Below are 27,811 nucleotides of genomic sequence, written 5' to 3' on the forward strand. Positions count from 1 at the left end.
CTTTAAAGTTATCCATCTTCTGTCCAAGCATAAAATATGAGAAATCTGATTACAGAAGCAAACTGGAAGAAGAAAAGGGCACATTCAGGTTCCTCTGTATCTGAATGGTGGTTTTACAAGACTCTGATTTGATGTCCATTTTTGATTAAGGCTAGAGATGAGCCCCAGCCTGGAGTCTGGGTGAGGAGGAGGTGATCCAGAGGTAGAGGGTGTGGAAGGGCATAAGGAGCTGAGCTATGGCATGCAGATAAGGTTACATGGTAACTAGTAAATACTGATTAAATAGAACAGAATGAGGTTTTAAATGGGATCTTTCATACATGGACTACCTCAAGGCAATCTTCCAACCAATTAGATATTAGGATTTTCTTTAAACAGGGGGGAGAGGGGGGAGAGAGAGAGAAAGAAAGAAAAAACACACTGACTAACTAACTTGGCTACTTTTTTGTTATTACAGCAAAACTCAGCCAAGAATATTATAGATTATTTACGTATTATTACAAAGCACAGTGGCTATGTTTTTATGTCAAAAAATTAGCCATATACGTATTTTAAGGTGGGAGGAAAATTGTACATCAATATTTTACACAGGACTGATCTCTTTTCACCATCAACTCATTTACAGCAGAATAACCTATATATTCTTAAAGTGAAGTAAAAATTAGTGAATGATGTTAGGGGGCTTATTCCTTCACCCTCTCACTTCCCTGGTCCTTCTCACATGAACAGAGAGCAACAATACCCGAAGTCCAAAGGTGCAAACAGTTTGATGTTTATTGGGGTGAACTTCCAGCAAGCATGATTCCAGTTTCCTTCCTTAGTGTCCAGACATAAGGGTTTTCCAGCTGTGTCTATTGATAAGTGAGTTCTGCCAGACAGGATGCTATTAAACTAAGTTTCCTTTTACATCTTCTAGGCTCTACCCTTTCTCTGGAGGTAATAGGAATATCAGGACAGGATAGCCCAATAGCACCTTATTTCAGTGTGACTAGTTCGGAATGTGAGGATGTGACCATACACTTCCCAGCTTATGGCTGCCTAACTACATCTTAGCTGAAGGCCTTAGCCTGTCACAGTAAGAGAAGGCCATTACACAGACAGTGATTTTGATTCTTTCTTTTATACCTCTATAACTAGCTAAGTGATAAGAATGCACCTAAATTCTTAAAGTATAGGCCTTTGCAGACAGGCCTGAATGTCTATATCCTAACAAATGATAAGTTAAACATTTTTTAAAACTATATCAACTTCAGCTGTCTGTAGGCGTTCTGCACATAATATCCTGTAGTCATGTTTGCTACTTAGAAAGAGTGTTCATAAAATGCTACAGAAGCAGCTAAAAATATCAGGGGTCTGTACATCACTGTGCTGGCTACAGGGAGTCTGATGCATATATGCAATGTATCACTGAGTTTCTGAGTTTGTGGGGATTTTGAAGGATTCATAATTTTTTGCACATTGGCCCCATTTGTATTGATTTTAATCAATATTTTAGATTTATGCTTTGGATGAGTATGTTGAAACAGGAAACCTAAATAAATAAATACACCAGTTCTTCAACACTGCACTGGCTTACAGATTACCATGTTTTAGGAAGCACACTGGACCGGGTCTTTAATGGGCTTAAATTGTTGTATTTCACCCTTCAATAAAAGCATCTGAAAAAGTGATAAGTAGCACAATGCCACAAAGTGAACAGTCTGGGGGTTTATTGTACCAGCAAGTGAAGCAGATTCCAGAATTGAGGAACTTCTGCCAGGAATCCCTGCCACCCATCTCCAGACATAACATTAAGGATCCATTGGCTGATGTCCCCAGCTACACAGTGCCTGAAGAGATAGAAAGCCTTTTAGAGTACTAGGTTCCAAGCCATAGAGGACTTTATAAATCAAAAAGTCTTGAACTGCACCCAGAAGCAAATAGTATGCCCTGCAGCTTTACCTATTTAGAGCAGGCAGTCATTTACATAGAACAGTTCCCGTGTACTCTCAGTGCTCTCTCTGTTTTCAGGGCATGGAATTACATGATGATAAGCAGTGTAAAAAACAAAGATAACACATCTACCCTTTGAAATAAAATGTACATATAAAAAGATTTGATACAATTATGATATTTTTCATAATCAGATGTTAAGGTCACACTTCATCCCATCACTCCTGAATTAAGTTAAACACACCAGATTCTTAGGGTGGTTAAGCACCCAATTCTGATTAGTGTTTTATTCCACAGGCAGTAAATCTGTAAAATAAAATTAGTGAGACTGCTCACAGAGTAAGACACAATTCAGTGCGTGAAAGGGTATTGATATCCAACCCTAAGGGGTTAAGGATAGTAAGGATCAATGAAAATATGGAAATCCTGATTCATAATAGTGCATCTGACTTTCAGAGAAACAGACCTGCACCAGAACAAAAAAAGTATACAGTATTGTGAAGCTCTGGAAAGAGGGTGGGAGGCACTCAATTATTTGTAAGTAATGCTGCATAGAGTGTGGTTTTAATTAGCCGTGAGTCATGAAGTAGAAAGGTTTGCCAGATACCAGGCTGCAGTCCAACTCATTACCACCCCTAAATGGTTGCACACTTGGAGCAAATGTGTCTGCAGGCCTTTTTTTTATTAGGACTCAGAAAATCTAAAGCAGGTGAATTCAGCTGGAGAAAGGCCCAGACTGCAAACTCAGAGAAGCACAATGCCAGTCAAAAAGTTTAAAGTGCGGAGGGGTGGGGGGAGAAAAGAAAAGAGAAATGTTAACTTCCCAGCTGTGTCTGAAAGTATAACAGTGACTGAAGCAGATGGTGATTTTATGTGCCAACATGCAGAGACAGTATATACAGTTTAATAGGTATTGGGGGAAAAAAGTTGTTTTTCTTGAGACTATGGAAGACTATGCCAGTCAGCATATGTTTATGGAAAATAGATCTTGTCAAACTAACTTGATAACTGTTTTGGTTTTGGATGAGATGACAAGTTTGGCTGATAACTGTAATATTGTTGATATAATATACATAGACTTCTGTAAGTCATTTGGCTTAGTAACATATGACATTTTGATTACAAAATCTAGACTAATACAAAAGTAACATGGCACACACTAAAGAACTAAAAGCTAGCTAACTGACAGGTCTCAAAATTGAATTGTAAATGGGGGATCATCATCAAGTAGCTGTGTTTCTAGAGGGTCTCACAGGGATCAGTTCATGGCCTTATGATATTGAATATTTTTATCAATATCTGGAAGAAAACATAAAATGGTTAATAACAGGGCTTTAGAGTGGAGCCTGGAGCATGGAGCAGCTCCGGAGCAGTGGAGCTGCAGGTTTTTGCCTGGAGCTGGAGCGGAGCCGGAGCACAGCTCCAAAGCCCTCACTGATCAAGTATGCAGATGACCCAAAGATTTGTGGGGTGGTGAATAATGAAGAGGACAGGTCACTGACTGTGGTAAACTGGGTGGGAGCAGACAATATATGTTTTAATAAGTCAGATATAAGGTCTTGCATCTAAGAACAAGGAATAAAGGCCATAGTTACAGTCCTGGAAAAAAGTGACTCTGAATAGAGACTTGGAGGTCATGGTTGATGATTAGCTGAACATGGGCTCTCAGTGCACCACCACAGTCAAAAGGGCTAATGCAATCTTTGGATGTATAAACAGAGGACTCTTGAGTAGGAGTAGGGAGGTTATAATACTTTTGTACGTGGCACTGGTGTGACCACTGCTGAAATACTGTGTCCAGTTCTGGTGCCCACAGTTGAAGAAGGATGTTGATAAATTGGAGAGGGTTCAGAGAAGAGCAGCAAAAATGATTAAAGAATTGAAAAATACACCTTACAGTGATAGACTCAAGTAGTTCAATATAAGAATGGCCATATTGGGTCAGACCAACGATCCGGCTAGCCCAGTATCTTGTCCTCTAATAGTGGCCAGTGCCAGATGCTTCAGAAGGAATGAACAGAAAACAGGGCAATTTGAGTTCAATATTCAATCTATTTGGCTTTACAAAGAGAAGGTTAAGGGGTGACTTGATTGCAGTGTGTAAAATACTGACATGTGAAACAAAAATTTGATAATGGGCTCTTCAGCCTAGAAGACAAAGGTATAAAACGGTCCAGTGCCTGGACCACAAATTCCGACTGGAAATAAAAAACTTTTTTTTAACAGTGAGGGTAATTAATCATTGGAACAATTTACCAAGGGTTGTCGTGGATTCTCCGTCATTGGCAATTTTAAAATAAAGATTGCGTGTTTTTCTAAAGGATATGCTCTAGTTCAAACAAGAATTCATTCAGAGAAGTCTGGTGACCTGTGTTTATACAGGAGGTCAGACTAGATGAACACTTTGGTGCTTTCTGGCTTTATAATCTCTGAATCTATGGATTGTCTAGTATTGTAAGTGACTGAAAAAATCCCTGTAAAACTGTATAACTTAAACTTTACCAGATGTGGTGATCTTAATTGAAATGTACATTTTTAGTTTTGCTCTCACTGTACTTATCACCTTTCCCCTCAAACTTTATTCTTGTCCATGCTACTTAGAATCCTAAAAATCCCTGGTCTGTGCTTTAGGTCAAAGAATATGAACTGGGTTTAGGCTCAGACTGTCCCTGACTCTCAATTTGGAATCTCAGAAATGTTTGACGAAAAGGTTCTTAGATAAAGAAAAGTTTAGAAAATGAAAGTCAACAAGGAAGGATAGTCTTGTGGTCATGACACTGCAATGTGTTCAGGAGATCTGGGTCAATTCCCAGATATGCCACAAATCTCTTTTGTGGCCTCAGGTCAATCTTGTAATCTCTGTATACCTCAGTTACCATCTCTCAACTAATAATTCTTTTATATTATTTTATCAAGTCCCCTCTTATTTGTCTCCTAAGATAAACAATCCATCTCTTCCCTTTCTGGGACCTTAGTCACTTTTGTTGCATATCTCTGAACCCCCTCTAAATCTGCAATATCCTTTTGAGATTGGGGTGACCACTATTACACACAATAATACAGATGAGGCCACACACTGATTTATATAAAAGTAGCAAAGAGTCCTGTGGCACCTTATAGACTAACAGACGTTTTGGAGCATGAGCTTTGAAGTGGGTATTCACCCACAAAAGCTCATGCTCCAAAACGTCTGTTAGTCTATAAGGTGCCACAGGACTCTTTGCTGCTTTTACAGATCCAGACTAACATGGCTACCCCTCTGATACTTGATTTATATAAAGGCATTATTCACCATCCTATTCCTTAGGCATCCTAACATATTCTTACCTTTCTTAACTGCCACTGCACACTGAGCTGAAGTTTTCATTGATGTGTACAGTAATATCCAGGTCCCTTTCTGGAGCTGATACAATTTATTTAGAACTCTGTAGGGTGAATGAGTAGTTTAAAAATTTCCCTCCAATGTGCATTAGAACTTGTGGTTCTTGCATTTATCAACATTGAATTTTGACTATGTTGTCCATCCACTTTGCTTGATTAGCTGTCTAGGAAGTTCCTCAGTCCTCTCTAGTCATCAATAATTTTGTGTCTTCAAATTTTGCTACCTCACTGCTCACCCATGCCCTGCTCCCCACCCCCCATTTCCTCCCCCCGCCCACATCATTAATAAATAAGCAACATGGAAACTTGAAACATGCCACTGTTGTGAGTGATGTCTTAGCCCGCAGGTGGTTAAGTTTGCCAGGTTCTCTCTCATTAACAAATGGTGTTTCAGCCTCTCCGGTCAACCTGCCTAACTCCATGTCTGTGATTTTCCCTCTTTCGCCTTTGGTTTATAATCCTCACAGTCTTTGAAGTCAAGATGTAAGATTTTATTACCATATTAGACATGTAATCCTGTGTTGAGTTCATATGAAATTTGCTTAGGTGTATCTTGGGAAGTGAAATCTCTGTCCATTCCCTGTGCAAGAGCTATTGAATACAATATTTAATTATGTGCCTTTCCCCATCCCACTCTAGAACTCCAGTTTTCTTTTCCAATTTCCTGTGTATTTAGAAAATTCTTTTGATCCTACATAGATTTCAACCAATAATGCACAACTCATTTTTGCATACACTCTGTGGAGCATAGCTTTCTAAGTTAAGAGTTCTCCCCATAGGAGGCTGTTGATTGCCTTTGCCTACAGAGTTAGATCAAAAACCGTTATCTTTCTGTCACAGCCTTCAGGTTCCCCTAGTTTTCAGTAATTTCCCACATGTGAAACATTACTGTAATCTCCGGTTCATATTCTCCTTTCTCACTGGTGTAACTCCATTGACTTCAATGAAGTTACCCAGGATTTACACCAGAGGAAATGAGAGCAGAATAACGCTTGCTAGAATTACAAGTTCAGATCCTAGCAGGATTGACTCAGTTCTTTCTGTTCTGTATTAACTTCAGTGATCTCATGAGGCTTTTAACTTGAATAGGAGTTTGCACACTTGTCCGTGGCTTAAAGTTTTGTCTATAGTGTGTTTATATCAAACTGAGGAACAGTATTTAATTCATTGTAAAGAGGATTTCTAATACAGTTTAACTTTGAAAACCTCTTCTTCATTATCAGTATTAGGACTCAGTTTTAAAACATGGTATGAGTATGAGTTGATCCTGCCACAGCGACCAGTTGAATTGTGTTATAAACAAATTAAAAATTCAATTTTGCCCACTGTATGTAGTGTACTATGTGCTGATCAGTTGTTACTCTCCTTCCAAAAAATTGGTGCATTTGTGAGATGCTATATTTATATTCTTAAAGTGTCTGGGATCTTTTTGGAAGTAAGGAGATGAGTATTTGAAAGATGATGATAATTGCTTAAGACATGTAAGAATCTCGTCTCACATTTACATTTTTGTGTATTACCATAATGTTTTAAACTTGTTTTCATCAGCACTGTTGCCTTATTCCTGTTATAACTGATTTTCAGGCTATATAGTAGAATTGTAAACTCTTTGCAAGAACTAATCAATCTACAGTTTATCAGTACTCTGAGCTAAGTATTCAATGCTTCACATAACTTACTGCAGGTAAAATGTTTACCACTATACAGCGTTAACAAGGAGTATTTTGATATCAAGAAATGGCCAAATTCATAGAATCCTCTTAAAGATTGCAAGTCCAGTCTTGCAAACTCTTCCACATAAGTAGCCCCATATATCTCAATGGCATTATTTGTATGAGAAATGATTCATCACCTGAGTAGGCGTTTGCAGGGTATGTCTTCAACAAATGGTTTTACTTTTTCCCTCCTAGAGTGATATCCTGGACCATTTAAATTCAGTGGCGGTTTTGCAGTTAATTTCAATAGGGCCAAGATTTCATCCCTAATTTCCTTGTAAATATTGAGGTTTAGATTGTGTCTGTTAGATGTAGGTCTGTTCTGGGGTCGTTGTGCTTGGGCATCACTCCAAGGGAGCTTTAAAGAGACATTGTGCATCAAGGAGCCTGCCAGCAGCTCCATCCTTTGATATGCTCTGTGACAGGCCAGTCCAGTAGGCAGTTGTGTCCAGTGGGAAATGCCATTCTCTGTCTTCCCTACCTCATTTTGGAGGAGAGAGCAAGCCACAGTTTCTTTTGAGCAGTTATTCAATTATATTTCAATATAGGTGGCTAAATCCTGGATATAAAATACCATCCAATGTTACTGTTAAAAATCACCAAACAGAACAGCAGGAGAATTAAAAATACTTGGAAAGCTCATGACAAAAATCCCACACATAAACCACAATATGAAGAAAAACAATTCACATTGATTAACAAGAATGATATTCTTATGATTTGTTTGGTTTGTGTTTATCTTTAACAGAGTATCTCCGTTTGTGTTGAAGAGGGGTGTAAAAATGATAAATGCCATATTTAATTCAGTATCAATATGTGTATTGCATCCTACTGTCGTCATGCATTGATTTAGGTTCTGGAATGAGCAAACATTAGAGTTGCTAATGCTGAGAGTGGACTTTGGGAGCGCTGTTCTTCCAGTCATAATTTGCAACCCTACTGTATTTTTTTTAAAAAAGAACCCCGGTCACTTTCTGCTTAAGTAAAGGCCTGGTCTATCTCCCACTGAAGTCATTCAGAGGTGTTTAGGGGCCATAAGTGTCTGTGACACCTCAATAGCTCCTCTAGCTTACATCATCAGAGGAAAGTTTGTCAGCAAAATATTGCATTGTATTGCTTATTTTTTCTTTGGACATTTTTGGGTCATATCCTCATTTGAAAAATTCTGCACATACATTGAAATCCCTCTTCCTTCCAGTTCTCCCATTTTTTAAAGTAAATGGTAGGTAGCTTCTTAAAAAAATTTTTTTGCTTTGTGCATTGTGGACCTTTAGACTTATTACAGATGAGCTTAAAAATGTGACCTGCAAAATGTTATCACAAGTTACATTGAGAATTAAACAAAGCGGTTTGGGTAAAAAAGAAAACATTGAATCGAAATACTGAGATACCATAAGCTATTCTCATAGTCCAGCTGAAACCAAGGTATTGGAAGCAGAGATCTTGCATGCAAACCTGGTGGTGTAAGATTTCCAGACCAAACAGTTCAGATATAAACATTATTCAAACAGAAACTTTTTGAAGTAATCCAATTACTAGTTACAATATCCACAATGATCTATATCAATTATACCTAACAATTGTATAGGGCTATACAGGCTTTGATTAAGTAATCCTCACAACACCCCTGTGAGGTAAGTATGGAAGATAAATATTTTCCCTATTTTACAGATAGAGAAACAGACACAAGAGGTGACAGTGCAGTTGTAGTCTGAAAAATGTCGCTATGAAAATGGCATTGTGGGGCTCTCCATGTGTTGCTCTTTCATTTCCAGATAAAGTATGTGCATACAGGGGCGGCTCTAGGTATTTTGCCGCCCCAAGCACGGCAGGCAGGCTGCCTTCAGCGGCTTGCCTGCGGGAGGTCCCCGGTCCCGCGGATTCGGCGGCACGCCTGCGGGAGGTCCACTGAAGCCGCGGGACCAGCGGACCCTCCGCAGGCATGCCACCGAAGGCAACCTGCCTGCTGCCATTGCGGCGACCGGCAGAGTGCCCCCGGTGGCTTGCTGCCCCAGGCATGCACTTGGCGTGCTGGTGCCTGAAGCCGCCCCTGTATGCATATACCTTTCCTGCAAATGAAACCAGAGATCTCAGAGTTAAGTTGGTTTAAAACAAAAAAAAACATGTCAGGAATCATACTAAAGGTTCTACTGGTTAAATTGTGCCCTCCACCACATTTATGCAACTCCTGCTGTCTCTGTGTTATGCTCGCTCAGACACCTGGGGAAAACCATTATCTTCTATGAGTTTGCACAGGTGTAACTGATTGGAATTTAGTTAAGAATTCTCTTAATGATGAACAAAAAGGAATAGAATCCAGTTTGCTCTCTCTTAGCTGAGAGGGCTCTGGAAAGCTGACAAGACTTCAAAGTTGTAAGAATTTATTTCAGCCAATAAACTCTCTGACTCACAGGGATCTGTTGAATAAGAAGGAATCATTTTAACATAGTAATTTTTCAGAGTATAATTGCACTTCATGCAACTTGCCTTAGGTCACTCATCAAGACAGCATCAGGGCCAGAATTAGAACTCAGAAATTCCTGTCATCTTAGTACACACTGTATCTCTCATTATGTTTTGCACTTCTGTACTGCCTATAATCCAAACATTCTGAAACATGAATACATTCATCAAGTTTATAATAATTTGTCCTGCCTTTACATTCCTGTTTCTGTCTATAAGTATCATGTACAGCTTGATACACATAAATTGATGTATAGTCTTTTACCATTGCATTTAGAATAAAAATTGATTCCAACATAATTGCTCAAAGCTCAAAACAAACATTGAGGTTTGGATAAGTTCAGATAACCTTTTTTTCCCAAAACTTTCTCATTTTCTCACTCCTCTGTGTTTTCTGGTTCCTGGGAGGAAACGTCAAAATACTGCAGAAGAGGCTATTTGTGCAGCCTTTATGATCTAACTTGAAGGAGGAAGCACCTGAACTCTCATGAGAGACTATTCTTATGAGCTTTCCAGTGCCATTACACAGATTCAAAAGGTCAAATAGTGTAATACATTAGCAAACTTTGAAGGGTTTTTTTTCCATTCTGAGCCACAGAACCTTTTGAGATCCATCTCTATCTAGCTATAACATCTCTGGTTAGTAAAAATTGCAATGGTGACAACCGTGAGATTTTTAAAGGGTTAGATTCCTGTCCTTTCTAGTGTCCAAAAGTCACTGAATGACTATTCTGTGTATTTACAGATGTAGTATCCTTAGCTGTAGGTACAATACAAAAAGGTTTTCTGGTGCAAGAATGAATTTAAATTGAGACGAAGGCTGCCTGTTAGTAAATACATTTATGGGACTTAGAATATCTCAGTGCATTAGTGTTTATACTGTACCAGATGAAACATGTAAAAGCTAGATGTTATTAAAGCAGGCCCCAAAAGTAGCTAATGGATATTCTGGCCCTAGCCATGATAGTAGCTGCCACAGAGGCAAGATTTTCTCTGCCTGTGCTTTATCTCTGTTTGGCAGTTTTAAAAAGTGTTGTACAGTGAACACTCTTGGGACTTGCACAAAGTTGAAAAACCTAAACTACATTTAGTCTGTTTATAAAAAAGTCATGGGGCCCCATTCTACATAGAAAAGGCCATGGAAACACATTTTTATGACTTAAAAATGTTATATACTAGTTGAATGGAGAGGTTTATTTGATTTAATCAGTAGCCACAGGGATTCTGTAGTTGCATAATAAGTAATTTATTACGGAAGTAAAAGTATTTATCTAACTATGTCCTATGCAGCATTAGTTTATAGTCTCAGGCTGACCCATGTGGGGTGAAGGCTTTGCAAAACAGTCTGTCTGGAATAATGCTGTTTTATGATGAGCATGTGCATATCTTACAGCATATGCATCAAAAACTGTTAGAACAACAGACGTTATCACCAGATGGAAGTCAAAATCCTTAGTCCATTCACGTTGTGCCCAACCTCAGCGATTAGTTCCATTTTTATTTGAGAAAACAACAATAGAAGCTTCAGAGTTGTAATTTTAAACAATCTGTTAGATATAAATTGAAGACTGGTAAGCAGGGACTGGTAAGTCCAGAAAGACTCTTCTTCCTAGTGGTTCTCCCACTCCACACTGACAAATACCCCAACACCCAAACTAAAGGGGAGTAAGACAGAATGTGCATCAGATTGACTAGAACTATGGGGAGCCAAACTAGGGTGGCCAGACTCTCAAAGTGGAAAAAGCAGGATCCCTGTTGTGTTTGTAGGGAAACCAAACAGCCATTTTTGGCAGGAGTTAAGAAGATATGCATAGGATGAGTTTTAGCAGCTGAGATGGATTGCAAGAGAGAAAAAGGGTGTCTGCTCCACCATCTATGCAACAAAGCAACTTCCCTTCTTTTCCTTACTTGTCACCCTGGGTTTTTTCTTATTTCTTTTTTCCTTCCACTTTTCCCTTTTTTTCCCATCGTGTGGATTTCCTGCAGTTCATTTAATACTTTTTAAATTCTCATTCCCCCCCCCAAGACCAGTTTTAAATTCATTTTTCTGTTCCCTTCAGGGTAAGGGTTTTGGTTTTGTTTTTTGTTTGGTTTTGTGTGTTTTCTCTGTATTCAGTTTTATATTTCCCATTCTTGCACATATGTGAAGGTGCTGATTCAGGATATTAAATAATTATTATTGCTTCAAAAGAGCTCTCTTTTTAGCTTGCAATGAAAATGGCTTGTGTATAACTTCTTCCTATTTAGTATAGACTCCTAGCAATAGCATTTATATAATGATTTTTATACTGAAGGCATTTTACACACATTCATCTATGCAGATCCATCTATGCCAAATTCTGCATAGTGGAAGAAAGTGGCTGTCATCGTGGTCTCCTAGAAGAGTGCTGCTCTGCTCAGATACCGATTTTGCCAGCATGGCCAGGGGATGTTATGATTCAGCTTGCAACTTCTTGGAAAATCTAGCATGAGAACTAGCAAATATGTGTGTGGTAGCTAAATACTATCAACATTTACAGATGGGGTAACTAAGGAAGATAAATTAAGAGCATTCTTTAAGAGCATAAATTCCACCAAAGGAATCGCTCTCTGGGTTGCGATTAGGCATTTGGAATTCTTAGCCCAAAGGTCTATGCTCCAATTACCGGACATGCCAATCTCTAGTAGAAAGCATAATTTGTATATATACACAAACAAAATCTGTTTTCAAAAGTTTCCCCTTGAGCTCATTGTTTTAATCCACATTGTCATTTATATCCAACGTCTGCCAGTCTCCTTTGTAAGAGCAGTTACTTTGAAATTACATTTTTATTTTTGTTGCAAACTATCTCCATAGATACGGATAAATAGATGGAAGAGCTGAAGATGTCCTCTTTTATATAGGTCCGTGCACACTAAAAGCTCAATCCCTCATCCCCGAACATCCAGAATTTCCACTGATTTCATTTGTTTTTTGCATGCACATAAGAGTTAGCCGTTTAATGATCACATTAAACAAGAAACATCAGGGGCGGCTCTAGACATTTCGCCGCCCCAAGCAGGGCGGCATGCCGTGGGGGGCGTTCTGCTGGTTGCCGGGAGGGCGGCAGGCGGCTCCAGTGGACTTCCCGCAGCCCTGCCTGCGGAGGGTCCGCTGGTCCCGCGTTCCGCTGGTCCACCGGAGCCGTGGGACCAGCGGACCCTCCACAGGCACGCCTGCGGGAGGTCCACCGGAGCTGCCTGCCGCCCTCCCGGCGACCGGCAGAGCGCCCCCCGCGGCATGCCGCCCCAAGCACGCGCTTGGCGTGCTGGGGCCTGGAGCCGCCCCTGAGAAACATAGAGCTACAGTTGGCTTGGAAACACAGGACTGGACCCAACAGGCTAAATAAGGAATTCTTCTAGTAATTGTAGTACATAGAAAGTTGCCATTGTAATATTTTTCCTGTGTCTTTCCCATTGATATAGTGATAGTGGTATGAAGAATATTATGCAGCATTTAGCTGAACTGCAGCATTGTTTTGTGGTTAATTATTTAGGTAAAGTAGCATCAACTAGAGAGCTCTCTAGACATGAGATCTAGCAAGGGCAGCAGACAATAGTAATTCCTCTCCATACTAAACCCCCCCCAGAGGTGCTTACTGAGTGTGCACACTGCAACCTCCTAATGATTGCTTTGCTTCTAGAGCTATTAACCTTGTTTGTTGAAAGCCATGAAAATGAACTGTGACGATGGCAAAGTGGTTGTGACGCCAGCGCACTCCACTTATAATGGACGTAATTAGTGAAACAGCCGGATGTGTCTGAGAGAGAGGATTTCCCACACCAGCTCTACAGCATTTAATACATATTTCATTGTCTGCAAAATAGAAACTCTAGGTGGAACAAGCTTTTTCTGGGCAATCACAGACAATGTTAATGGGAAGAGAAAGTTGGCAAAAAGTTTAAAGGTGAAATGGAACAAGAGGGAGTTTCTTTTCCTTGGGGAATCCACCTAACAAAATTGTAATGAAGTATTCTGTACAGTTAAATACTCAGAAGGATAACAGCTCTACAATTTCCACTGGAAGCCACTCAATCAATGCTCTCTAATTTATCATTTCCAATGGCCGCAATAAATATGTTGTTCTCTTGAAAAGTCATTACAGATATAATACTCACACGTGCCCCTAGCTATCAAAAAGAAATTAATTGGGTCAGATGGTCAGCTGATTTAATTTTGAGTCACTCCAGTGAAACAAATGGAGCTATGCCAAATTACATATGGTGAAGATCTGGCCCATTTATTGTTAGATTTTTTTTAATGTCCTTTGTGTTGTGTCTGGATTAATATATTTTCCTTCAATTGTGTTCATGCTGGGCCTCCTGGTAATGCAGATGCCCCCCACCCTCTGTCAGGCTAGGGTGATTAAGGTCCCTTCACTCAATGATGCATATCTTTCTGTTCTTCAGAAAATTTAATCTATTTCCCTGCACCAGGGTCACCACCAAATCCTAACAAATTACTTACCTATTTTGTGTGTGTCTTTTCCGGTTTTCTTCTTCTTTCTCTTTTTTCATGATTTAATTCCCCCTTCCCTCCCATTTTCATTGTTTAATTGCCACTTAACTTTCTTCAAATTTGTCTTTCTCTTCCTTGTATTATTTGTTTCTTCACCTTCTTTCTTTCTCACATTCTCTTCCTCTCTCTCATCCTTCCAGGCTTCCGTCTCTCTTTCTTTGAGCTTCCATGGTACATCTCTTTTCTTCCAGTCTTTTCATCCATCCATCCATCCTGAGCTATCACTCTCCTCATAGCTCTTTCATTCTACTACCCTATCCCAAACACATGCACACTTTGCTTTCTTCTCTCTTTCCCTGTTGCTGGGATTCTCTCTTTCTCTTCTCTGTCGGTGGGAACTGTTACTTGAATACCAGTCCCACATGCTAGGCCTCCTCTTTGAACCCATTTGTAGCTGGATAAACTGATAGTATAACATTACAGAAACAAAGTAGAATGGGGACGTGGGGACCAACTGGGATGCTCTTTTGGTGAATTTGATTCAGTCAGGTTTGAGTAACATAGTACAATCAGTGGATATATTGAAGAAAGAAGAAAGCTTGTTTACTGTAATGTTTTTATTCGTGATCTCTTTTTGCATTTATACTAATAGCACACTGGTATTAATCTCTCTTAGAGAGTCACATTTATAGCCACATCCATACTAGAAATACATATATAGAATTATCTTTCTCTGCTATGAAAACTAGCCTTGATAGTAGCATTATTTGGTATAATGAAGCAAATCTAGGTTTGGAAGAAGGCCTAGATTTTTTTTTTTTATTTCTAAGTCCAGGCATGCTACTGATAGTTGTCATGGCTGTTCATTGTGTCAGTGCCTCTTGCTAACTAATGCATGGAAAGATCAAGGAAAAGGCTACTAACACACCCTTCCATCCAATGGATAAACTCTGGGTTCATAAGAGGAGGGGGGGAAGAACCTGCAATAGGGAATGGTAATGATCCCAAGAAGGAGGTTACCCTGGCCTGGTCTACACTGGGAGGGGGGGTGTCGATGTAAGATACGCAACTTCAGCTACGGGAATACCGTAGCTGAAGTCGAAGTATCTTATTCCGACTTACCTCCTGTCCTCACGGCGCAGGATCGACGTCCACGGCTCCCCCGTCGACTCCACTACTGCCGCTCGCTCCAGTGGAGTTCCGGAGTGGACGGGGAGCGTGTTCGGGGATCAATCTATCACGTCTAGATGAGATGCAGTATATCGATCCCTGATAAATTGATTGCTACCTGCCGATACGGCGGGTAGTCTGGACATACCCCCTGAGGAACATCATCTGGTAGGGAGCCACTTTTGTTCAGGGCCTGGAAATAATACTAATGATCTGTGCCTCAAAGGGACTTAACAAAATCTAATCAACAAATCAGAATGTTGAGTGGTCATAATTTTGAATAGAAACATGTAGAACTGGAATTACTTTGCTACCTGCCAGAGGAACCAGCTGAATTACATTTGCCAGGGAAAATCTTACTCTCAAATATTTTTCACCTCTTTCTTCTTAAGACAAGTCTAAGGTGGTAGCCTTAGATATCCAAATGGACTTCTAATATATCTTTCACAACTCTTTATTCGGATTATTTTGTGATTATAGAGTCAGTCACTATAAAAATGACTTGGCTAATAACCTATATGACGCAGGTCCCTCATTTCATATCACATTGTTTTCTCTCTCTTTCTCAGGCTGGAAGAGAAAAGTTAGAGCCAGATGATGCATTAATATGTGAAGATTTGGATGGTGGAGAAAATAGCGAAGAGGAATTTGAAGAAACCACAAAATTAAAACTACTGCGCAGAATTGCCTCAGTGGCTTCCAAATTGAAAGAGTTTATTGGAAATATTATAACCACCGCTGGAAAAGTTGTTGTTACAATTTTACTTGGTTCAACAGGTTGGTGCTTTTGATAAGTTCGCCAAGAGTCCCTAAGATTATATATTGTACAAATGAATTTCCAGCACTTTGGCACACTGGGGAATAACAATGGAAATTTGGAAGGAATATTAATTGCTGCTGATTTTTATTTAAATTAGCTTTTTGGCAAGCATGGAAATACAGTGAGTTGCTTAATTTTATTTATTTATATTGGTGCTAGTACTAAGTAGCCCACTCATTCTATATATATTCATTTTAAAGCTATTATTATGGCCAAACTGAGAGAGGCTACATGCGGTAGGTAAGAAGTGAAATGTGCATTAATAGACTAATTGCTGGCTCCTTCTAACAACACTCACTCACACTCACACAAGTCGCACATATCACACACACATACATGCACGTCATACAATATTAAACAAACAAAACATTACTACTCTTTATTTACTGGTTTGTTATACATTCCATAATAAAAAAATGTTCAAATTTGATAGTTTTTTTATGAAATTACAAAATTGGTAGATAAAGGTAACTGTGATGACATAATATACTCAGACTTCTGCAAGGCATTCAACATACTCCTGTATGACATTCTGATTAATAAAAAGAACTATATAAAATTAATGTAATCCATATTAAATGGATTAAAAACTGGTTAGCTGATGGATCATTAAAAGTAATTGTAAATGAGGGGGTGTTTCTAATGGGGTCCTGCAGCAGTCTGTACTCCCAATGCTATTCAATGTCTTTATCAAAGAATAAAACAGAATAAAGTATAAAATTTCTGGTGAAATTTGCAGCAGATTCACAAAGAACGGTGAAGTGGTAAATAGTGATGGGGACAGGTGAGTTATGCAGACCAATCTGGATCACTTGGCCAAATCTGGGAACATAGAATGTAGGTCACACCTAAAAGATGGGAGACTATATCTTGGAATGCAATGACACGGAAAAGGACTTAAGGTTCATGGTAGATAACCAAATGAACATGATTTTCCAATGTGATGCTTTAGCTAAGAGGGCAAATGCATTCTATGGATATATAAACAAAGAATATTAAGGAGGCATTCAGAGGTCATATTCCTTCGGTATTTGGAATTAGTGAGAACTTTAGTGTAGCACTGTCCAGTTCTGGTGTCTGCACTTCAAAAAGGATGTTGAAAAATTGAAGAGAACTCAGAAAAGAGCTATAAGAATGATTTGAGGTCTGGAAAAAGATGTCTTATAGTGTGAGATTTAAGAAGCTCAATCTGTTTAGTTGGGGGAAGGGAAGTTAAAAGGTGATTAATCACAGTGTGAAAGTACCTGCCAAGGGAAAAGTTTTTTTCTGATAGTAGACATTTTTTTAATCTAGCAGAAAAAGGCATAATGAGATCCAATGGTTGCAAACTAAAACTAGACAACTTCAGGCTAGAAAAAGGTACAGTTTTTTAACAGCAAAGGTAATGAGCAATTGGAATAACTTACCTATGAATATGGTTGATTCTCCATCACTGAAGACTTTAAATCAAGACTGGATATCTATTTAAAAGAAAGAACAGTATTATAGGCTTGATGCAGATTTACTAGATGAGTTTCTATGACCTGTGTTATGCACGAGATCAGACTAGATGATCATAAGGGAACCTTCTGACCTTTAAATATATGAATCATTAAAATGGTATATACTCACTTACTGATTATATACTGGAGGAGAGACAATAGCTTGGCCTAAAGTACTTCGTACAAGCCTGTGATGATGCTAATACAACACAGACCAATTTACTGTTAGTGGAAGGTTCTTTTAGCAGAGATATATAAAGCTAACTTTAGTACGTACAATACTGTGTATCCTACACCTTAGCAGTGAAGGGCTGCAGACACCTCAGGTTTATGCTAGCTTCTGCTAACATAACCCAGGATGAAAGACCCCTGTCAGCTGAAACACAACAGGAAGTGGGGATTTTCATCAGTGTAAAGTTCATAACCCGTCTCAGCTTGGGAGCTGAAAGGGAGACATCATCTCTCAAGAGTGGGTGGAGCTGGCCAGGAGAGCACACTGGCAGGAGAATGCATTGATTCATCTCCATCAGGTGGCTTCTGTCTGATGGTAGGGTTCAAAACACAGTTTAAAGCTGCATCCACCAAGGCAGGGGTTCTCAAACTGGGGGTTGGGATCAGTGGCGTAGCCAGGTGGAGGGAAGAGGGGGGAAAAAAAGGTGCCACCCTCTGCAGCGCTTTTACTGAAGGGGCAGCGTTCCAGGTCTTCGCTTGCCTTCACATCATTTCAGCAATGAAGCTTCAGTGCCACCGAAGACACCCGGAGCGAGTGAAGGTCGTGCCGCCGAAGACATGGAGCGCCGCTCTGTCTGTAAAAGCGTCGTAGCGGGTGGCGCCTTTTGGGTTTTTTTGGGTTTTTTTTGCTCCTGGATGAGTAAAATTAAAAAGGCGCCACTTGTGCTTGCAGCCGCTCCCCCAATCCCCCCCTAGCTACGCTACTGGTTGGGATCCCTCAGGGGGTCACAAGGTACTTACATGGAGGGTCGTGAGCTGTCAGCCTCCATCCCAAACCCTGCTTTGCCGTCAGCTTTTATAATGGTGTTAAATATATAAAAAGTATTTTTAATTTATGAGGGGTCCTTCTGAGGCACAGCAGGCCACTCTGCTGCAGGATGACTACCCAGACTCAGACGAATGAGCCCCAGATCTCTTGGGATCGATCCACCTTCCATTCAAGTACACAGTTTTAAAGATTTTTGAAGCAAAATGGGCCAGATTCATCCTTCGTATGATTCCATTGACTTCAGTGGATTGCTTTGGCGATGTCTTTGGCCCATTATGTAGGGTGAAAGATTTGCCCTTGGGTCATTTCCTCCAGTTTCCTGTGTCTTAGATGTGAGCATCTCCCCATCCCCACCTCCTCAAATCCCCCTTCGGGGTACAGTAGACATTTCATGAGAGTGAAAATAGCAACTTCACAAATGAAATGTTGTTTAAGTGTGTAAAAGAAAATCTACATGGGATACAAGAGAGCCCTTGGTATACACTAGGTATTACAAATATTTGAGGTGTAAATTGGAGTACTTTTCATCCATATTTGGCACTTACATAGACCACATGTACCCGATATATTGTAGATGCTCTTTTATTTCCAGCGTACACAGTATCTCACTGACTGGCACACAAATTTCTAGTGATTATAAATTCAATGATTAAAAGGGAAACTTTCACACCATATTCATTACTCATAGTATTTTATTATCCTACAGATTATTTTACAGAAATGTAATCAACTTGAAATCTAATATATTTTTTTAAAAAGTTAAAAGTACTTTCATGTACGGCACCTACCTCTGCGTCTCCTTGCTGATTTGGGGGTTTATGAACACACATTCTTGTTTTTCTCTCATCTTTTACAGTGGGAAAGAGCTGTACAAACTAGGACACGAAGTACTCAGAGGAAATATTGAAATTGACTATATATAGGCATGGCAGAATTTGATTTCATAATTCTTTCATTACAGTAGATGTTGAGATTCAAAAAGTTAAAGCTTTATAACCATTAAACACAAATTGTCAACATCACATGTCAAAATACATCAAACTCTAATAAGTTATCAAGCAACATTTTTCTTACTCTGCCTGTCTGTAAATTTCTGTTAGTACTGATGGAAATATTTTTTCATCGGTATGAAATCAAGATTTACTAATTTAAATCTAATCCTTCTAAACCTAGCTACATACCAAGTGTTGTTTTTTCATAAAGTAAAATGATATATATATATATAATGTTTTATGACATTTTTCAGTTAATAGCAGTCTGAGATGTTACCTATAATAAGTAAAAACTATCAAAACAGAAATGTTATTTTGAAATTGTTTTGATAAATTACATAATGTTTTAGGATTAATAAATGTTTTTAATGCTAATATTCTCAAAGAATCCTCAATATTTGTTTTTGCAGGCATGATGTTGCCATCTTTGACGTCAGCTGTGTATTTCTTTGTATTTTTGGGGCTCTGTACATGGTGGTCCTGTTGCCTAGCATTTGATCCGCTGATATTCAGCTGTCTGTGTGTATTAATGGCTATATACAGTGCGGGGCACTTGATTGGACTTTATCTGTACCAGTTACAATTCTTTCAGGAAGTTGTTCCTCCAAAGGACTACTATGCAAGGTAAGAGACCTGTCTACATTATTTAATTATAGACAAGTGGTGCACTTTTCTGATGACAGATGTTGTTGCAATTGCTCTTCCACATAACAAATAATTTAACATAATTTTAGGAAAATAGTGTAATGTCAGGAAAATCCATGTTCAGTCTTTGAGAGTCAACACATGAAGTAAACTTGATTGGTCTTAGAGTCTTCTCTGTGTGAGAGATGACAACAATGTGCCTTTTTAGGCAAGAGTAATCCTCAGTGGGAAAGAGAGGGGTTCTATGGCTAAAAAGATAAGAGAAACCCAGAAGATATAATGACCCACGGACTAAGGGAATGGCAGTACATCACCCAGAACATACACACACGTTTGTGGCAGTGGAGACAAGAAGATATAAAATACAACATTACCACCTCTTGATTGGTAGAGAGTGTGCATACATTATTGTCATTGCACTTACTTTGAACTGAGGGCTACTTTGCCAGAAGGTTGAGGATCATGCCTACTTTGCATAATATTAGGCAAATTGTATGAACTCTTCCTTACCTTCAATAATATAGAGGTATATCCTGTGCTCATACACCACACAGCAGTTCCATGCTCATACAGGCACTTGGACGCTTGGATCAAAATGTAACATGCTGGTGTCTGAAGTTTCCACACAGCACCTCTGTAATAAATATCTATTGGATGTAAAACATAGAAGAGGAAATCTTTTTTTTTTTTTTAATCGAAAGGATATGAAGTCATGGAAGTATTGTATTGGTTAGTATGTGTTCCACTGGGTTGTGACCTCAGATTGCCTTTATGATAAATAATGCTTAGGGCCATAGATTTAATTGAATTCAATTAAATAATAACTCTTCAATTTTCATGTTGTCTATGGTAAGTTTCATGGTACTTTCAGCTATTTTAAATTGAAAATGAAAGAACACTCGATGAGCCAGAATTAATCATTTTTTGTCTTAAACCAATTCATTAAAGCAAGTGAAAAATAGAGTCTCACAACTGTATATGTAATTGTTTTCATACAACAGTTGGTACATTAAGTACATTGGCTCATTAGGTTCAGTTTCTGGCACTTATATTTTTTGACATTTTATTTATTCCACAACTACATTTTGTAATGTTGGGATTGCTGACTTTAGGAGGATGATCTAGGTAGCCATATGGTGCAGGGAATATAAATCTTCACATGTATATCAGAAAAGAGATTCCTAGATGTAGGTTCTTTTGTACCATCTACCATCTAAAGACCAGCTTAGGCAATTGTATGAATTCTCATAACCTAGAGGGAGAAAAAAAAGAAAATTTATTTTTAAAGCAGATTCTTAAGCAGCCTAAAACACTTCTTTTTCATAGGTTTATAGATTCTGAGATTAGAAGGGACCAATGGGATCAAGTCTGACCTTCTGTATAACACAGGCCATAGAACTTCCTTTTGCTTCTTTTTTAATATGTTGGGAAAAAATTGCAAACATCCCATTAACTACCTGTGTACTAGGATATGGCCCTATATTATACACCAATAAATTCTTATCATGGTAGAAAGCTTCTCTAATCTGCTTTGTAGTGTGCTGCATAGTATTTTTACTTAAAGCACTCTCTTTAATATGAATATTTATAAAGACTACTCTTCTTTTCACTTATTTCAAATCCACACATGAAAACAGCTAAAAGTTTGCAGTTAATGTAGTTTAGGTCTTAATTTTTGCTTTACATTTCTTTGTAAATAGTGCAGTTGTGCTTTTTCATAATAGAATTTCACTTAAAGAGGACTCCAGTGAGATTCCTAAAGATACAAGACCTCAAAAAGCTGAAAAATTCATATAATATATTACATGATTTGGGGCATGTTTTGTTTATTGTCTATTTACATTTCTCATTATCCTAAACTCTTTACAAATTTAAAGTACCAAGTTTAATTAGCCACCTCTTGAAAGTTTTAGAATAAAAATATGCATAAGTAAAACATCCGAGTAAATATGCAAAGTAACTTGACAGTATGGGCAGAAAAGTTGACTCTTGCGCTTTAGAAACTTAACTGTTCTTATAAATATGTGATGTGACTTAAGGATCTTATATTCTAAATTACAGAGACAATAATGTTCTCATGCATACAGAAGACAAGTGAGCAGTAGATAGTCTAATCTCTAAGTAGTACATGTATCTTTTTGTAATCACACATTTTGAAGTGATGAATTGATATTGATGGGCTTGATGGAAGTAATAATTTTAGGAGAGAGCTGAAGAAAGAGCAGTAGTGGTATTTATTGGCCATTAAAGTATGTACAAATCTGAGAGAGGGAGACAGCCACAAATATGGTATTAAAAAGAGCTGTATGGGTGGTGCTTAGGCAGTGGAGAGAGGAATAGAAGAAAATGAGATACAGATGTATTTGGGGTGGTACAGAAAAATATTTTAGCATTTCCCATCCTACAAGAAATTTGGTATATTGCTCTTTTATTCACAATATTTTTAGTTTGAGGCACAAGTTTGAGACTAAGGGGGGATATGATAGAGGTATATAAAATCATGAGTGGTGTGGAGAAAGTGAATAAGAAAAAGTTATTTACTTGTTCCCATAATATAAGAACGAGGGGCCACCAAATGAAATTAATGGGCAGCAGGTTTAAAACAAATAAAAGGAAGTTCTTCTTCACACAGCGCACAGCCAACCTGTGGAACTCCTTGCCTGAGGAGGTTGTGAAGGCTAGGACTATAACAGGGTTTAAAAGAGAACTAGATAAATGAATGGAGGTTAAGTCCATTAATGGCTATTAGCCAGGATGGGTAAGGAATGGTCTCCTTAGCCTCTGTTTGTCAGAGGGTGGAGTTGGATGGCAGGGGAGAGATCGCTTGATCATTACTTATTAGGTTCACTCCCTCTGGGGCACCTGGCATTGGCCACTGTCAGTAGACAGGATACTGGTCTGGATGAACCTTTTGGTCTGACCCAGTATGGCTGTTCTTAAGTTCTTATGACCCATTAATATGAGTGGCTGGCTCACACATGTAAATCCCAAGTACATTGAGATAAGAATCATATTCTTAATATATTTTCCAGTTATTCTTGTATTTGTTCTGTATTTTGCTTTTCTTTTTCTCTTTTCTATCCAAAATATATTTTAATAGTCACTTACAAGAGGAAGGGGGAACAATTCTCAGCTTTGTTAATTTATGTGAAAATCACATCACCTCTTTGTGCTAAAATCTTTGCTAGGGAAATCAGTTCAACAAGTATGTGCTATTGCTTGGGGTGGGGGGTTGGCTTTGTTACAAGGAGAAAGTTACTTTCACCTGTGCACAAAATAGAGATGATCCACCTGAAACAAGGCTTTTATTTCTTTGTAAAGTTTAAAGATTCTATTCCCAGGTTAGACTCCTCCCTTCTCTCACTTTGTGCAGTTGCAAGGGCAGACATTAAAATAAATCCTGTTGAGCTATTGAGGAATAATATTTCTCTCAAAGGAGTAGAAGGCTGGACTTTTAAAAGCTGTCAACATTAACATTCCTGGGTTCACAAGACATGTATGAGTTTTTTCTGGTCAAAATAATGTGTCTGCTTTGGATAGCGAAACACATCAGTTTGCCAGCATGTAACTTTATGTCAGATTAGATTAAGTTAAACTACATCCGAAAAAGTGGGGAAGTTCTGATGTTAACTGTATTCGTTTGCTAATGTTTTCTGCTTATGCTGTACCTTTAAGAAACCCCCACTTCAAAATTCAGCACTAGTGATTGAAAATAAAAGCATCAATTGACCGCTTGTATGAGAGAGCCATATCCAAAAATAAAAACAGAACGGTGCCCGTTGGTGAATTTGAATGTTTTGATCTGAATCCTCCTGGGAAGCTGCAGCAATAAATAAATTAAAACATAAAAAGGATATGGAAAAATATAGCACTATGTCTTTGCGATACTGCTTTATCTAGGATAAATATATGGAACTTCTTTAAAGCCGCAATCATGCCACAAAGCCTGCTTATGCTTATGCCTCTGCTATATCCAGATGTAATTTTCATGCCACATTTCATAAAACACAAAATGTGCACAAAATGGTTCTGCACGTATTGAAGCCTGATTAGTAGACTGAAAAGTGGGTCCTGTTGGTAGTGAGGAGGTAGAGCCAGGGCACTCATTATATGCCCTTGACATTCTGCAGTGGAGGAGGGAGGAGGTACAAGCAGTGCCTCTTTTCCTGGGGAACAGTGTCCCTTGCTGGTGCAGAAGGGTGCAGTTTGTGAGACCTTTGCCACTGAGGATGAATCAATCCTTTAGTTAGGACTTAGTACTGTAAAGTTTCAAAGTACTGAACAAATATTAATTGAGCTCTTGCTAGCTAGACCACATTGCTTCTGTTACCTTCCTTTTAAACACATATTCTGCCAATTCTTAAGTACATATTCCTTCTAAATTAACTAATTGTGTTATCATTGATAAGTTAGTGATTTACTGAAAGGGAAAAACTGTGCCAACTCAAAAGGATACCATTTTAAAAAATTCATTCTGAAAATATCATATTTCTGCCATATATATACACATATATATTCTTTAGATTGACTAATAAACAGAATGACAGATATTAAAATGATCTTAGAAACTATATACAAAGTGTGGCATCCTGAAAAAATATACAGCTATATGTTGGCACTTGCACAAAGTGTTTCCTGCAGTTTTTTCAGGTGTGGTTTATTTATATAGTATCTAGTAAGTTGGGTAGCAGAGGGCTTGCCAAGATGAAGAAATGGGATCAATCTAATAACATAAGGCTTATCTCAAGTCATTTACCCTATCCCTTTGCTTAATTTTCAGTAACATAGTATATTCACCTAACGATTTATCCTTTAGGTATGTAACTAACTAGTTAATGTGCTTCCCTTCCAAGCAAAGTCAGATTTAGTGTTTATAATTTATGGTTTAAAAATGAATGAGTTTGTCTAGAGAATGAGTTTAATCTTATAAGTTAATAAAAATCTTAACAATCTATGACAAAAATTGTACGTTTATGTCTTTATATTGTCTGTATGGAGATCACTAACTTCTGGTGATATTGAGGGCCTCATCTTGTGATGTCAATCGTCTGAAAGGCGGAAAGCACTTCAAGTCCAGTTGAAGTGAATGGGAGTTGAGGGTGCCCAGCAAGTTACTGTATTAGATCCTGAACATATAGGTCAAATCTGAGACCTTGTTCTAAGCATAAAGGAAATTGCCTTCTGAATAATGTCTATTTATCTTTTATGGGGTTTACTTTTTATAGCAGCCATCACTGTAGAATGTAAGTACTGCATTACACGACTAGTCTAGGTCGTCTTCCACTCTGATCATGCAAAATACTCGTAGAGTCATAATGGCTGAATTATTTGCATATTTACAAAAGAGGGGGAGTTTTTCCCTTTCCCTGGGCCCAACTCAGAACCCTTCATTTGAACATCCCCAAGAGCTGGGATCTGGATTCAAAGTTTGCAGCCCAATCCCTTTTCTGATATACAAGGGGAATAAAATGTGTATGCACGGTGAATAAAAAATGTCTAGAAAAAATAGTGAAATTGGTAACTCAAATTAGTCACAGACAAAAATTGCATTGCAGCAGTATATTCTTTCTCACAAATGAATTCTCTAGGTTTCTTCCCCTCTTCTCCCCCTCCCCCCAAAAGTAATTCTTAGAGACAAGTGGAACATTCTTCTCAAACCACAAACCCACTGGACTGGGGCCTGCCTTGGAGACCCAATACTGATGAGAAATATTGATAAGGATGTCCAATCAGGAGGAAGATAGAAATCCATCTGTATGTTCTATATGGAGCCACTATATGGATGGAGTACACTCTCTGCTCCTTGTGTCCCCTTTCTAATCTTTCTAGGCATTGATATCAGACTTGACAGCATGATATCTGAGTGCCCTCTATGGTGGAGGAAATCAGTCTGCTGCCCTTGCTCCTTACCCATCATCATCTGCCAGTGAAAGCACACTGAGCACCATTCCAGACCACACAAGAGATGGGCCTCCTGTCTTAACACCTCTCTTCTCACAGCCGAATTGCACTAATTATTTTGCTAGGGAGCCTACTTTGACTTGATTTGGGGGGGGATTTACCCCTAAAAGAGCAACAGAGGTAGCTAATTGTCATTGTCCTCACACTAATTTCCCAAGGAAGATGCATATTAATAATGAAACATCCCAGAACTCAGAAAGCTAGTAATAATATTTAGAAATAATACTTATGTAACTCCCTTAAAGTTTTAGGTCTTTTTTAACATAAGAACATAAGAACATAAGAAAGGCCGTACCGGGTCAGACCAAAGGTCCATCTAGCCCAGTATCTGTCTACCGACAGTGGCCAATGCCAGGTGCCCCTGAGGGAGTGAACCTAACAGGCAATGTGATCTCTCCTGCCATCCATCTCCATCCTCTGACGAACAGAGGCTAGGGACACCATTCTTACCCATCCTGGCTAATAGCCATTTATGGACTTAGCCACCATGAATTTATCCAGTCCCCTTTTAAACATTGTTATAGTCCTAGCCTTCACAACCTCCTCAGGTAAGGAGTTCCATAAGTTGACTGTGCGCTGCGTGAAGAAGAACTTCCTTTTATTTGTTTTAAACCTGCTGCCTATTAATTTCATTTGGTGACCCCTAGTTCTTGTATTATGGGAATAAGTAAATAACTTTTCCTTATCCACTTTCTCAACATCACTCATGATTTTATATACCTCTATCATGTCCCCCCTTAGTCTCCTCTTTTCCAAACTGAAGAGTCCTAGCCTCTTTAATCTTTCCTCATATGGGACCCTCTCTAAACCCCTAATCATTTTAGTTGCTCTTTTCTGAACCTTTTCTAGTGCTAGAATATCTTTTTGTAGGGGCGGAGACCACATCTGAACGCAGGATTCAAGATGTGGGCGTACCATGGATTTATATAAGGGCAATAATATATTCTCAGTCTTATTCTCTATCCTTTTAATTATTCCTAACATCCTGTTTGCTTTTTGACCGCCTCTGCACACTGCGTGGACATCTTCAGAGAACTATCCACGATAACTCCAAGATCTTTTTCCTGACTCGTTGTAGCTAAATTAGCCCCCATCATGTTGTATGTATAGTTGGGGTTATTTTTTCCAATGTGCATTACTTTACATTTATCCACATTAAATTTCATTTGCCATTTTGTTGCCCAATCACTTAGTTTTGTGAGATCTTTTTGAAGTTCTTCACAATCTGCTTTGGTCTTAACTATCTTGAGTAGTTTAGTGTCATCTGCAAACTTTGCCACCTCACTGTTTACCCCTTTCTCCAGATCATTTATGAATAAATTGAATAGGATTGGTCCTAGGACTGACCCTTGGGAAACACCACTAGTTACCCCTCTCCATTCTGAGAATTTACCATTAATTCCTACCCTTTGTTCCCTGTCCTTTAACCAGTTCTCAATCCATGAAAGGACCTTCCCTTTTATCCCATGACAGCTTAATTTACGTAAGAGCCTTTGGTGAGGGACCTTTTGCTGCAGGTGTGGCCAGTTCTGTTAGCAGCTTGGAAAAGCAATACTTGTCCTTACCATTATACTAATCTCTTGCCTGTATTAAATCTAAACTATGAGGTAGCCCAAGGCATGTGCTGTTCTGGATAACACCTTTCTTTGGAGATGTTTTGTCCCAGGTTTTCATCCACCAAACAAGCACGGACATGATGAGCTTCATTATATGCAACAAACTCCCTCGTTAGGAATCATTTCTTTACTGTCAGGTGGCACAATGAATCATATAT

At 38.7% G+C, this 27,811-nt stretch overlaps 1 protein-coding gene across 8 annotated transcripts in view; it reads left to right on the forward strand.

Moving 5' to 3' along the window:
• PIEZO2 (piezo type mechanosensitive ion channel component 2) overlaps positions 1 to 27,811 on the forward strand; it is a 443,406-nt gene that overhangs the window by 256,251 nt on the left and 159,344 nt on the right. For all 8 annotated transcript variants that reach the window (XM_039525707.1, XM_039525709.1, XM_039525708.1 and 5 more), the window contains exons 6-7: positions 15,708 to 15,915; positions 19,842 to 20,055. In XM_039525707.1, coding sequence (XP_039381641.1) covers positions 15,708 to 15,915; positions 19,842 to 20,055 — 422 coding nt within the window. The remainder of the gene's footprint in view (positions 1 to 15,707; positions 15,916 to 19,841; positions 20,056 to 27,811) is intronic.

Source organism: Mauremys reevesii, linkage group 2 (assembly GCF_016161935.1).
Source record: "Mauremys reevesii isolate NIE-2019 linkage group 2, ASM1616193v1, whole genome shotgun sequence".
Classification (NCBI taxonomy): domain Eukaryota; kingdom Metazoa; phylum Chordata; order Testudines; family Geoemydidae; genus Mauremys; species Mauremys reevesii.